This window comes from Idiotropiscis lumnitzeri, chromosome 3, assembly GCF_059441095.1.
Source record: "Idiotropiscis lumnitzeri isolate Australia: NSW breed Sydney's pygmy pipehorse chromosome 3, RoL_Ilum_1.0, whole genome shotgun sequence".
In the NCBI taxonomy this organism is placed as follows: Eukaryota; Metazoa; Chordata; class Actinopteri; order Syngnathiformes; family Syngnathidae; genus Idiotropiscis; species Idiotropiscis lumnitzeri.
In genome coordinates this window covers 19,410,815-19,423,514 of record NC_142393.1, presented here as the reverse complement: position 1 = coordinate 19,423,514, position 12,700 = coordinate 19,410,815, and the positions used below count along the sequence as shown (strand labels likewise).

Below are 12,700 nucleotides of genomic sequence, written 5' to 3'. Positions count from 1 at the left end.
TGCTGTTGGAAATATATTTATGTAAATTCTGTTCATGGTGCAAAAAAGATTAGCGACCAAATTGCTGCCTTAGCAAAATGTGCCAAATCAGGTGATTGCGTAGTCCCATTTTACGTGTCTGAGGTGCGCAGAGTGTGACAATGGCACCCAAATCTTACTTGCCATTGCCCTAAGGGATTAAAAATGCTTTTTCGGAACTGGGGGATTAGTCAAACCTGAGAAAAAGAGCAATCCAGAAATGTCCAGAGAAGTCAGGATAAAAACCTACTCTAAAGCACGTTTGCTCTCATATTGAAGTGATGGTCGTATGTCAGGAGTACGACCCATAGTACAAAGATATCAAAGGCTTCAGGACAACTCCGTGAATATCTTTGAGTGGCCCAGATTTGTGTCTGATTGAATCTCTTTAGATTAGAGAGATCTGAAAATGGTTGTGCACAAACACCCCCCATCCAACAAGGAGATGCAAAGGGTGAAACTGCCCAAAGATTGGTATGCCAAGCTGGTTTGTGGTGGCATCATGTTCAAAATGATGTAATTGCTCTTAAAGGCGAGTCAACAATGTACTGAGGAAAGGCTGTGAATACTTGTGTGGTTTCTTCTGCAAATTTTTCTGTAAACTTTTTGGTGTTATGATTATGGGTGTAGAATTTCATAAAAAAGGGAACTGATTCAACTTTGTAATAAGGCTATGGGAAAAGTGAAGCAATGAAGACTTTCCGGACAAACTTGAAGCATGGTGGATGTTTATACTGCAGTTCATTCCATATGCATGAATCTTATGACAAAATCCTTACTGAGTGCTGTACAGTTACTTTGCATTCTGGTCCAATGGTGAGAGTTAATGGTCGCTACTCAAGTAAAATTAAGTGTATACTTTTTTCTTTTTTTTTTTTTAATATAGAAAAAGTTTTTAGTATGCATGTCTGATTCGGTCTGGCACCAGTTAAGTGTGCAGCAACCAGTACTTGCAAAATAAAGCTTAATATTTCAAGATTGGCTTTCAACATATGGCACTAGTTTGCAGGACCTGGGAAAGGCGGGGGCAATGGAGATTTATAAAAAGCAGTGTTACTTGATTATGTGATGTGATCACCAAGGTGCCATCAAATAGCGAGTGAAGGATTTTGGTGCAAGTGAGAACTTTGCTTCCCTTTATGCATCTCGACTACTTCCCTCCTCACGTGAAAAAAACAATACAATAATCAAATGCTTCCATTGTCATCTATGATTGCCTCTGGAAATTTTGATGACCCTGTAAGCGTGTTCTTGAATGTGAGTAAAACAAACAACAGCAACAGAGTAGCCCGTTTTTTTTTTTCCCTACATTGTCACTGCTCCTAGCTGCCATGGATAATGCCCTTTGGCATGTTCCCAACCAACAAGATTTCAACAATTAGAGCCAAAGCAACAAGGCCTAAAAAGTGCTTTAAGGTTCTCTTTGGATGTCTCCAGAACACACCCAGAAGACTTTTAAAAATCGAATCAATTTCGAGGAGAGGAATTTATTATCTGGTATATCTTGACATGCCATTTAATGGAGGAGGAGGAAGAAAGAATAAGAAAATGTTTGATGTCCAATTCCTCTACGCTGGTATTCATAAAGAATCATCTACTCTCTGAGAGGACTCTCTACGAAAACAGGCGCAGGCTGTTTAAATGACGCTTACGAAAGTGCTTGTTAAATCTGCCGCAAGACATTCTTTGCCACCCCGTCCTCTGGGCAACATTTAGCTGTATTGTTACATTCACTAAACGGCGCCCCCGTTCTCGACTTTAGCACTGAATGCTTACGCCGGCTGTCATAATGCTAATGTAAGCCTTATGTAGATGACCGCAGATGCAGGGCCTGTGAGGCTCACGCCAAACATGGACTCTTGATAGAACCGATACTCGGCACCAGGCAGCTCAGATAAGGGAGATCCGTATGGGGATAGTGGGGGACTCGGTCCTCTCTGGGGACTGGTGGCTCACTAGGTGTTCCACCACTGTGTGTTTGGACATGTGCTTCATAAGGTAGGTCTCCTGCAAAGACAGACAACATACATTGTGAGACACCAATCTGACAGAGCTTACACAGTAAACGCAATAACAACAGAAGCACAGCACTTGGGGCTGATAGCACCAGAAGCCATCTGATTGGACGCTTGGAAAGTGCATTGATCCTCTAACGGTGCTATGACATCATTGTACGACACATCAGTGCTTTTCTGTCCATGATTTTGCTTTTTATCCTCAAACAAGAAAACAACTAACAGAGAAGTGTTTAAAGCAGCGGTGTCAAACCGTTTTTGTCATGGGTCACATTGTCGTTATTACTACTGTCATTCTTTTGCTGAATGCCCAAAAATTAAATCAATAAAAACTGCTCTAACAGGCTGACTCTGCAGCTTATCATAGCAGTCCCAAAATAGCATGCAAGCTAGTAGGAAGAGTAAGTGACGTGCACCCCCCCCCCACTCACGTGTGCAACATAAAGTGCGATAAATAGGTTCGTCATGGCACTTTTTGAGTCCTCTCTCTGATATGTGCTATATAAATAATATTAATTACCGGTATACATCATTGCGCTTACACATTCTCACTTATAAATGTGACTACTAGCTTCACTGAGGTACACGTATGCTTGTAAGTGTGGTGGTTTACTTACTGAGGTGTATGCCCGTCCACACATGCTACAGCAGTAGGCTTTGGCGTTTTTGATGGCGTGCGCCGACAAGTGGATCTGCAACGATGCGGAGTCGGAGTACGAACGGTAGCAGTTGGGACATTTGTACGGCTTGTCTTTGTTGTGCTGCCTCTGGTGAGACTGGAAAGAAACATTTATCAATATTTAAAACAGAGTTACCTACATCAGGGCGATTGAATTATTTTCTCCCTCAGCGTATTGAAGCTACCGACCTGAAGATTGGACAGCTGGGTAAAAGCCTTGTCACATCCGGGGTGAGCACATTTATAAGGCCGGTCGCCAGTATGAATTCTGCGACAAAGGACATGGAGCAAGTATGTGATTATGAGTATTATTTTATTTCAAAATAACTGACTGACCTGGTGTGCTGCTGCAGATGTGAGAGCTGGCGGAAAGAGTTCTCGCAGTAGGAGCAATGATACGGTTTAATGCCCAGGTGGATCCGCAGGTGCTGGGCCAGGTACGAGGCGTTGGCGAAGGTCTTGGAGCAGTGGGGACACTTGTGTGGTTTGGCCTCTGTGTGAGACTTGGAGTGGATCTGCATCTCTGACTTGGTCAGGAAGGTGAGTGGGCACACTTTGCATCTTTAACAAAAAGACCAAGCGTGTTACCTTTTAATTATTGTAACAGCCTTCCAAAAAAAATGTTAGGTATTAACACAATTACACCTGTGACGTGCATTTTACTTTTAATCAACTGGGCTAAATAGTTGTGTGTGCAATAAAAAAAAAAACATGGCGTTAAGCCTTTTTAAGTAGTAAAATATGGCCCTATCAAAACCGGTTCCACCCCCCGTATATTCATGCTAAAGTACGAGTTTCAATGATTGATTACACATACATGTAATGATTCATTTATAAATCTTACATGTTTTCCCTTTAGAGGAGCCCCTCTTTGACTAGTTTGCAGAAATTTTTTTCCAGTTTTGATGTCCAACTTATTCAATCTGATGTCTCGGCACTATATAGTGTTCCAATAATGTAGTGAGAGATTTATTTACAGAATGACATTCCAGATTTAGTGAAATGTTGTAGGCGGTCCCCTGTGTGCCTACTGTGTCGCACTTATCTATATGCTGTTTGAAGTTGGCCAGGGACATTCGGCCACCATTAATTTTGGACACTGATTTAATTATGCTTTTTATGTTTGTTTGTTTGATTTTAAACACAGAGAGTGAGAGTGAGAGAAAAAAACATATCATTGAGGAAGAGCTCTCTAAACAGCCAACTTAATTAAACTTGACACAACTGGAGTACATGTCCACAATTGAAGTGCTAAGAGAGTTGTTGACCAAAGTTAATCTCAGAGCGGAGGACAGAGACGGCTCCATTCTGAAAAGTGCGGTGATGTAAATCAGTATGGTATTGAGTTCAACATTCATACATGCAAACTATCTTGGTGAGAGAAGAGAAGCTTTCAGTGTCCAACCTGTATGTTTTGCCCTCTTTGGGTGCCACAGTGACGCAGCCTTGGTCTGCTAGGATAGGATAGGGGACCACCAGCAAAGGACCTGACCGGTTCTCAGCTTTAATCTTCTTTCGTCCGCGTGGTGCCTTGGGTGGAGGGCCCAACAGTCCCGCCAAGCCTCCAACCTTCATATGTTCCATGCCAGGCCCACTCGCCAGCCCAGAGATGATATTGAGTGAGGGGGCGCCACCCAGGCGGTTCTGGCTGCTGGAGGTTGGCGTCGTGGGGGTTAGGGCCTCCGAGGTGCTGTGGCTTTCGGGTCGGGATGAAGTAGCCAGACCTGTGGTCGTGATAGACAGGACAATTCTATTACAAACGCTGACTACATACAGCATCTTGTGACATTAAAATGGCATTTGCTTGATGGATAGCATCAGTAATTTCAATTTAAAGTTGGCTGATTACAAGACAATACGCACTTTGTTCAAGTAATTTGATATTAAACTTAATTGAAAAGAATACCTGTCAGGTTCTATCACCTGAAGCTCTTTGCAATACTAAAATAGTAAATGTGGGGTAACTTATTTACATTTACGCTAACAATAGCAAAGTCAGAATTTACAGCAGGGGTCTTCAATCCTGTTCCTCGAGGGCCACTCTCCTGCCCGCTTTCCTTCTCTCCCTGCTGCAACATACCTGATTCAAATGATCAGATAATCAGCAAGGTCTGCAGAAGCTAGATAACAATCCTGATCATTTGTCTAACAGCAGAGTCAGATGGAAAACAGGCAAAACAGCAGACCACAAAGAACATTATTGAAGACCTTTAATGGAAATGGGAAAATCAGCGATATGCAAAAAATAAAATCCTGCCAAGAATTAGCTAAATAAATTACATGGGGTGCTTGTAAACTCATAGTAAAGCAATCACTTAATTTAACATGATCATGAACATAATTCTGAACCAGTCTTAAAAGACGTCTTCTCGACATAAAAATATGACCATATAAGCTCCAAGTTAACAATGTGCAGACAGAACAGCATGGTATGGACAGTGAAACTAGGAACAATGATACATTCAGTGTCTTTATGAAACAGTGTCCTGTTTGGTAATTTCATTGGTCATTTGTGAGAAGAATGGATCAAATCTATTGATGCCTTGACGCTCGTCAGAAAAATCCATGAACATGAACCGCATCACATAAAATGTCGCAGGGGTCAAAGTTTTAGAAAAAAAAATGCAGCTTGTAGCCCAGAAAATACGGTAAATTTAAAAAAAACAAATCTCAAAATTAAATTAAAAACTATTTTGGAAAATCCCAAATTATGTTTTTTTTTTGCATTATGTTTACGCACTAAAATCCTGAAGCGTCTCTGTTATGTGGTCCCACATACAAACACAACACCAAGCGAGGAGGCAAACTTTAGCTTGCATGTCATTTCTTTTCCTCTAGAGGTAAAATCTGCAGTACCTGAGCGATAGTTGGCGCGGGCGTGCTGCTCGCTCAGTTGCCTCATGTGCCAGTCCTCCCATAATCCTTTGGCCTTCACGGCCGACTTATCGTCCATACTTCCATCTGGAAGTTACTCAGAAACGTTACTCAAATCTTTGACGGGTAGTTCGCAAGACAAGTCTTTACAGACTCATGTCTTTATTGAGAGTTTATTTGTGTAAATAGAATTTAGGGAATCCCATGAGAGGAATTAAGGATAACATAATGATTTAAGAGGAGAAAGGTTTACTACCTGGTCCGGAGCTGGAACCTGAACGAGCGTGCAAAGTGATGTCCGACTGCTGTTGCGGGTGGTGGCCCGGCACCTGTTGCGGCTGTGCTTTGGGAATCTGCATGCCATGCTGGGAGCCGGCGCCCTCCGGGGATGAGGTGGGCACCAGCAGAGGTTGCTGGGAAGAGGTGGAGTTAGGCGGCATGTGCAGGGGTCGGATCTTCTCAGCCATCAGTTGCTCCTTGATTTTGTTTATGAGCACCAGGTTATCCAGCTGAAAGGGTTAACAGGTCACGCTCAACAGAAAACTGACAGTGTCTACATGTGATTCTTTCCAGGACAAATGACTATGACACAAAAAAAGAGAATTTGATCAGGCTCGCCATAAAATTCCAAAAGAAACAAAAAGAATAATTTATAAACGATTTGACCATTTGATCCGATTTTTTTCAGTAATCTGAACTGACCCTTGATCTAGTAGCTTTTTGTCACGACTCGCCGTGCACATGCTAACAACAGAAAATGGAAGCATCAGAGATATGTGAAAAGCTGACTTACCTGGCCAGGCATGGATGGAGGTGGCGGCCAAAAATAAGGGTTGTTAAATCGAGGCTCTGCCATCCTAAAATTCAAAACATTTAATGAAACACTAACATAAGGGTGTGAACTATGATGAGGGGTCAAAATAATTTTTAGCAGTTAATTCCAATGTCTTGCCCAGGATGATTTTTTTTAATTGATTTGTTTTTTTCTGTGTGGCTTCTGTAGCTCTTATAACTGTCGTGCACTGCTTCAGCTCACAACATGGCTGAAAACTGATTGAAGCTAGTTGACAAAAGTACAGACCAGTCCACCAGGAAAGCCAACTGATTAGCTTTGTTGTTTTTTTTTTATTTTATAAAATAAGACATTTGCAAACATACTTTTACTTTGAAAAATCATGGACAACATTTCTGCTGATTTTCTGACATGACATACACCAAACCAGTAACTGAATACAATTTAATTTATGATGTACAAAACAAAATTTAAAATAAATAAATAGAAATTCTGCACTGTCCATTTAAAATAATGTCATGTTTTGGAAGACAAATGTGAATGAAAATATTTTATTTAAGTCGTTGATTAATCAACAAAATAATTGCTAGATTAGCCAATTATCAAAATAATTCTTGGTTGCCGACCTACATTAAACATACAGTGGAACTCAGTGAGAACAGTCTATGAAGTGGAGAAAATGACATAATAGTGATATTGCTAAGAACTGAACACTGAACAAAACTAAAAACATGAGAAGAGAACAGGTCAGGGAGGCTGCTAAGAGGCCCACAGCAATGCTGAAGGAGGTCCAGGAATTTCTAGCAAATGCTGGCTGTTTTTAGTACATTTGACAAGACGGCAATCTTTTAATGAAAAAACATCCTTGCAGGGCTTCATTTAGCAAAAACACACTTGAAATCTCCAAAATCCATGTGGCAACATGTTATCGTCAGTTCTGTTCTGTCTGCAAAGATATTTCTTGTTAAGAAGATTATTGAATCATTTCACTTGATTCAATCATTTTCCCCTTTAAAATAATTATTATTGTAACTAGTCATTGAGACTTTATTACTGGTTATGAGTTAGCTTCAAACGAGACGTACGTATACAGTAGTTTTAAAACATAAGTGGGTGTTTTTTGCCTAAATTAAGTAAACTATTCGTATTTAATTACTTTCCAATTTCTCAGTTTAATTGATCTCATCAGACATTGTTTAAAGTCGTTTTGTACTGTTAAAAGACGGATGAAAAGGTGTCAAATCGAGGCGTCATGTTGTAACACAAGTTTGACTGCGTGCAGCCTGCCGACACAAGTTTCAGTTCCAAAATCTAGATGCCATCCAAATTTCAACATAAATACTGAACTACTGAGCCGCATGGGTTAGCTTTTATATCTAGCTTTTATTGTCTTTTCATCCGGCCTATGTATTCATTTTTTTGCTGCGACGTGCGCGTCTCCGTACAGGAAATAGTTAGTCGACGTTTTGGATTTTTTTTTTTTTATTTGAAACTTTGCCTTCGTGTGGCTCGTGTTCGGCCACCACCGATCATCAGGCCGTGGGAGCTTTTCGGAGCTCACATTTTCAACCAGCCCCAGACGGTCCATCTTAAAACATTCCCAGACAAAAGAGAAACAAAAATGGCAGCCTTATTTTTATAAGGCGGGACGCCATATTCTGCAGTCTTCTTCTCCCTCCCCCCTCCCCAAAAAATGTAGTGAGAGCGTTGTGGCCGAGGACGTGTAGCGTATCTTGTGTTTATCGCGTCCATGTTAGCCTGATGGATTGTTTACGGCCCCTTGCAGCTTTGAATAGCCCGGCCTCCCCACCCCTTAAAAAAACTGACACTTCCTACAACAACCATGCCCTGTCGAGGGGGGAGGGAACAGAAGACGAGATGCGGTCTCAAGCACAACGGTGCATAAACGAACACCTATCTTTCTTCTACTCAACACCTCGACCATGCAGTGAAAGGGGCGACGTGCCATTTTAACCAAATCCCACTTTCTGTGCTTTTTTCTTTTCTTTTTGTTCAATTCTGCAACTTTTGGACGAATGAAAAGGAAGGCGGTTTGCATTTTTTCGTGCACGGTGCAGCCTTTGGAGCAGATAATCAAACGAAAATATATGCACAAATAAATACCTTTGGTCCTGACTGCAGGTATTGTCTTGCGAGCACAGCTTTCATATACACGCACACAAAAAAGGCTGGCCGTTCTTCCTGCCTGCCTCCCAACAGGGTATGCGCGGCTTGAGGCTACCTTAACGCTCACGGGAAGCTCGATGAGCGGAAGTACCTCTCGGCAGCTTTTCGTTTTCAAATTAAGTGTCTTCAGCGAACGGAAGCTTTCTATGGAAGACTGAAAGTGCCAAAATTAAATAAATAAATACATAGTGAAATGTTTAATCATAATTGTCATTCGCTAATTAAATGTTTCATTTATTAAATAAATAAGGAATTCAATAAATGAATTCATAATTAATTAATTTACAAACGATTATATACATATCATATTAAATATATATAACAATTTCTGTGTTTAATTATTTATTTCTGTATTTAATTAATTATTTCATGGTCTCGGGTTGCAGTGTTTCATGAATTTATTTTATCTGTCAAACTCGCCCATCAAAGTTAGTGGGCGGGGCTAAACGCCGTGGCGGCTACGATGATGACGACTTTCAAGAGCTACCTTGATTAGGACCTGCCCACCAAACTTTGATTGTTGCGTAAAGGACAGAGTGAACGTTAACGAGCAAGTCAATCTCTCTCGTTATTTGATCACACAATAACGTAACAATGATGGGCGAGTTTGACAGATAAAATTAATTCATGAAACCCTGCAAGGAGAGACCATGAATTCATGAATTAAATACAGAAATAATTAATCAAATACAGAAATGTTTATATATTTAATTCCATATTTAATTAACAAATGATGCATTTGATTCATAACACTTTTATCTAATTATTTAATTGTGCATTTATTTATCCGTTTATCTGATTTATTTAATTGCATATATTATGAATGAATGAAACAATTAATTAATGTCATTTTCTCTTACAAAGCGGAGCAAAAGTTTTATGTGGAAAAGCCCCTGTAACATGGTGAAGCATGTTGAAATTGATCATGTTGATCATGCAACATGAAACACGTTCAGTGCTTCATCATTTATGTGCGCTGCTTGTGTTCCCGCCATGATGCTGTCATGTCGGGCAGCTCAACGCGTCAGTCACGTGATGCAAAGCGTCAGTTGTCAACCGTGCAGACGCGGGAGTATAAAGAGGCCTTCTTTACCTGTGACTCCATTTTCTAATTTTGAAGACGACAGGCCGCCGAGTAGACTCCCACACTTCGGCTCAACGAGCATAGAGGTCGCCCCAAACCGCGCATATCTTTTTCTTTATCTTCTCTGCCTCCGACGAGCAACGCTTCCGGGTCGCTTTGTTCACTTCTGGGTGCCACCAGTGCTGCAAACTTGATGGAGCTGCAAGCACGCACATACGCACGCAAATTGAGCAAATTGGTTTTGTGGTGGTTTTTTTTTCTTCTTTTTTTAATTTTAACCCTCTGACCCACTTTAATCTCGCTAGATGAGCACAGAGTAGCCCACCTGTCTGCTTCTGTTACAATTTGTGGGGGAACTTCACGAGAGCCTATCCCGGTTATCTTCAGAGTAGTTGGAGTACACCCTGAACTGGTTGCCAGCCAATCGCAGGGCATAGTGAGAATATCTAAAGTCATATCTTGCTGCACACGTGTGTTGCATTGCAGTTTCATAATGTGGAAATGCGTACAAGTAGTGAACATTTTTATGCAAAAAGTAAGTGGCCAAAAATAATATATGCGCTCCCCTTACATTTGCAAATAATTTAATTTAAGACATGTACGTAATTTCCAGTTTTTGCTAAATGTAACATGGATAATTGTGGCGATAATGAACGCAAAATATAAGTGCAGTATAATCCAAAATGTACATTGTATATTCAACACGTTCGTCTGTACGTTATACTGCATCATTCCTACTAATATTAGCTTTTAATCATGGGCCCCTTGCCATGTCTAGTGTTTGAACCGACAGGAGGGTCCCCAAATATGAAATGGAGACAAACATGTAATGGATGAGACTTGACAATGAGTTCATGCCCTCAGCTGGACCATCCGACTCCAGAGGATTTGTGAACAAGACACAGTGAGAGAAGTCTAACCACATCGGACAAATTAAAGTACTTGACAAAATCATGAGTACTGAATTGCACAGATGTATGACACATCATTATTATTTGTCGGTATTAATTTTTTTCTGCATCATTTGATTGTATGAAAAGGCAATCAAAAATGATGCAATTGCATCTTTTTACATACATTTTTATTGTAGCGTTTTTTCATTTAATCAGTAGAAATGTCCTCCTTATTTATGACACCAATTTACACATTGTTTGATATGGCGGGGTTGTTTGGTGCAAAAGTAGATAACAAAATTAAGTCTCTTCAGGACATTCGGTTGGTTTGACATTTCAGACAGCTCGTTGGGCTGACGTTTTTTTTTTTTGCACTGAATCATTGCCAACAGACTCCTTCCTTATTGGGGCAGACACTGGCCCAGAATGAAAAATTGATCAACTAAAATCTGATGCATATAAAACACACAGTGACATTTCGTACCATTTTTAGATTTCTATTATCATTTATGTATACAACCAAGTAAGATCTATGTCTATATAAAACACCACTTCATAAAAAAATACTCCTACCAAGAAGAATAGTATGCAGTACTTCTGAATAATAATTATTTCTACCACAAAATCATGATGACAATGACAACAATCAATCTATAAAAATAGGTTTAGAAGTCGGTAAACCGCCATCCATTTTCATCACTACCTTTCTATATAAGCTAGATGGCAGTAGAACACAATCAGACTGTAATGATGTCCAGGACTTATAGGCTATTGCCTGCTGCAGTCTTTTTTTTTTTTTGCCATCTTCAGAGTCTGAAGACCACATGTCGGGCCAGTGACGTCACTCACACGCTGTGTAAAATAGTCAGGCGGCCAGTGGGCGTTCACAAAAATATGGAGTTTTCTGCAACTTTTACGTGGCCTTTTCATTGTGTTTTTACTAAAGTAATCATTGGAATAATATAATTTGGTCTCGGATTCTCCTTTAAAAAAGCATTTCGTGTAACTTGTGTTTCATGTCCTCGACACTTTACTGCACTGCATTTTTCCTGGACTTATTTTAGGAAAGTTTAAGTAGATTGTTATATTGTAATTGTTGATGGTTATTAATATAGTGTTAGTAAGTAAATACATGTTTCAAATGTTTATTTTTTTAATAAGCAATACTAATTTTGTATTGCACCCGACAAACATTACAAATTACGAAAACTAAAACTAATAAAAACTAACAAATATATACTAATTTAAATTAACTAAAATTTTAACAAAAATAGTCAATGCAAAATAAAACCTAAACTATAATGACAAATCCCAAACTATACAACCCTGATGGTCACCAGTAAATTAAAAAATGAGTACTTATTTACTACTTCGTTCATCTTTCAATGCCAATGACGTATTATGACAATTAAGTTGAACAATTTCAAGTTCTTCCATTAAATGGCAGAGACAAACAATTAACCTGTGCATTCCCTTTTAGTTCTTAAATTTTTATTTGATGAAATTCTTAACATGTAGCATTGGTTGGAAAGCACTGTAAGGGAACGAGATTACTATTGCTCCAAATAAGGTAGTCATAGCACTTTTTTCAGTCGGAGTGCAAGTTGGCTACTTAGATTGGAGTAGTTACCAAAAACGAAAATGATTAGTGGACCAGTAAGATAACACTTGTATGCTTGTGGATACTCTCATTCATCCAGGTCATTTCATTCTCAGAATTGATTGCAACTTCATGCCGCAAGGCTTGGTTAGGACTTGCTGGTGCTGTCCGAACCAAGCCTTGTTGCATGAACTGATGAAGGAATGTAAGGGGAAAAAAATATTCTCAGGCAAATCTAGCAGTCCAGTTGCAATATATAAATGCCCTGAGAAGGAAACACTGGAACGCCACTTAGATTAGTAGCCAATATGGACGGCCTTTAAATCAATATTGAGGTGTACGTCAATGTAGAGGTGTACCTTTCAGGTTTTTGGTACTTTTCACATCTTGACTAAATATTACTAAGCAAGCCATACATATTAAGTTTGTCAGTGCCCCTCTAAAAAAGAAGCTTCAAGCTGTTGAAGTTAACTGTCAAACTAAACATGAAACAAAGACAATTACATTTTTCACATTTAAAACAGACACATAACAGCCTTGAAGAAAGCTAGCTTAAT

At 39.7% G+C, this 12,700-nt stretch overlaps 1 protein-coding gene across 3 annotated transcripts; it reads right to left on the bottom strand.

Moving 5' to 3' along the window:
* Positions 1-726: 726 nt before the first annotated feature.
* On the bottom strand, positions 727-8,659 carry znf362b (zinc finger protein 362b). Of its 3 annotated transcripts, none has more exons than XM_088291608.1 (9): positions 8,504-8,659; positions 6,380-6,443; positions 5,843-6,095; positions 5,569-5,673; positions 4,118-4,436; positions 3,049-3,273; positions 2,902-2,980; positions 2,651-2,809; positions 727-2,025 (listed from the first exon to the last, which is right to left on the bottom strand). In XM_088291608.1, the coding sequence occupies exons 2-9, from the start codon at positions 6,440-6,442 to the stop codon at positions 1,909-1,911; spliced, it is 1,320 nt and encodes a 439-aa protein (XP_088147734.1). In that variant the 5' UTR covers position 6,443; positions 8,504-8,659; the 3' UTR covers positions 727-1,908. The 3 variants fall into 3 exon arrangements, with proteins under 3 accessions (XP_088147734.1, XP_088147736.1, XP_088147737.1); XM_088291610.1 differs by having other exon boundaries at positions 5,843-6,062; XM_088291611.1 differs by lacking the exon at positions 5,569-5,673.
* Positions 8,660-12,700: the final 4,041 nt, after the last annotated feature.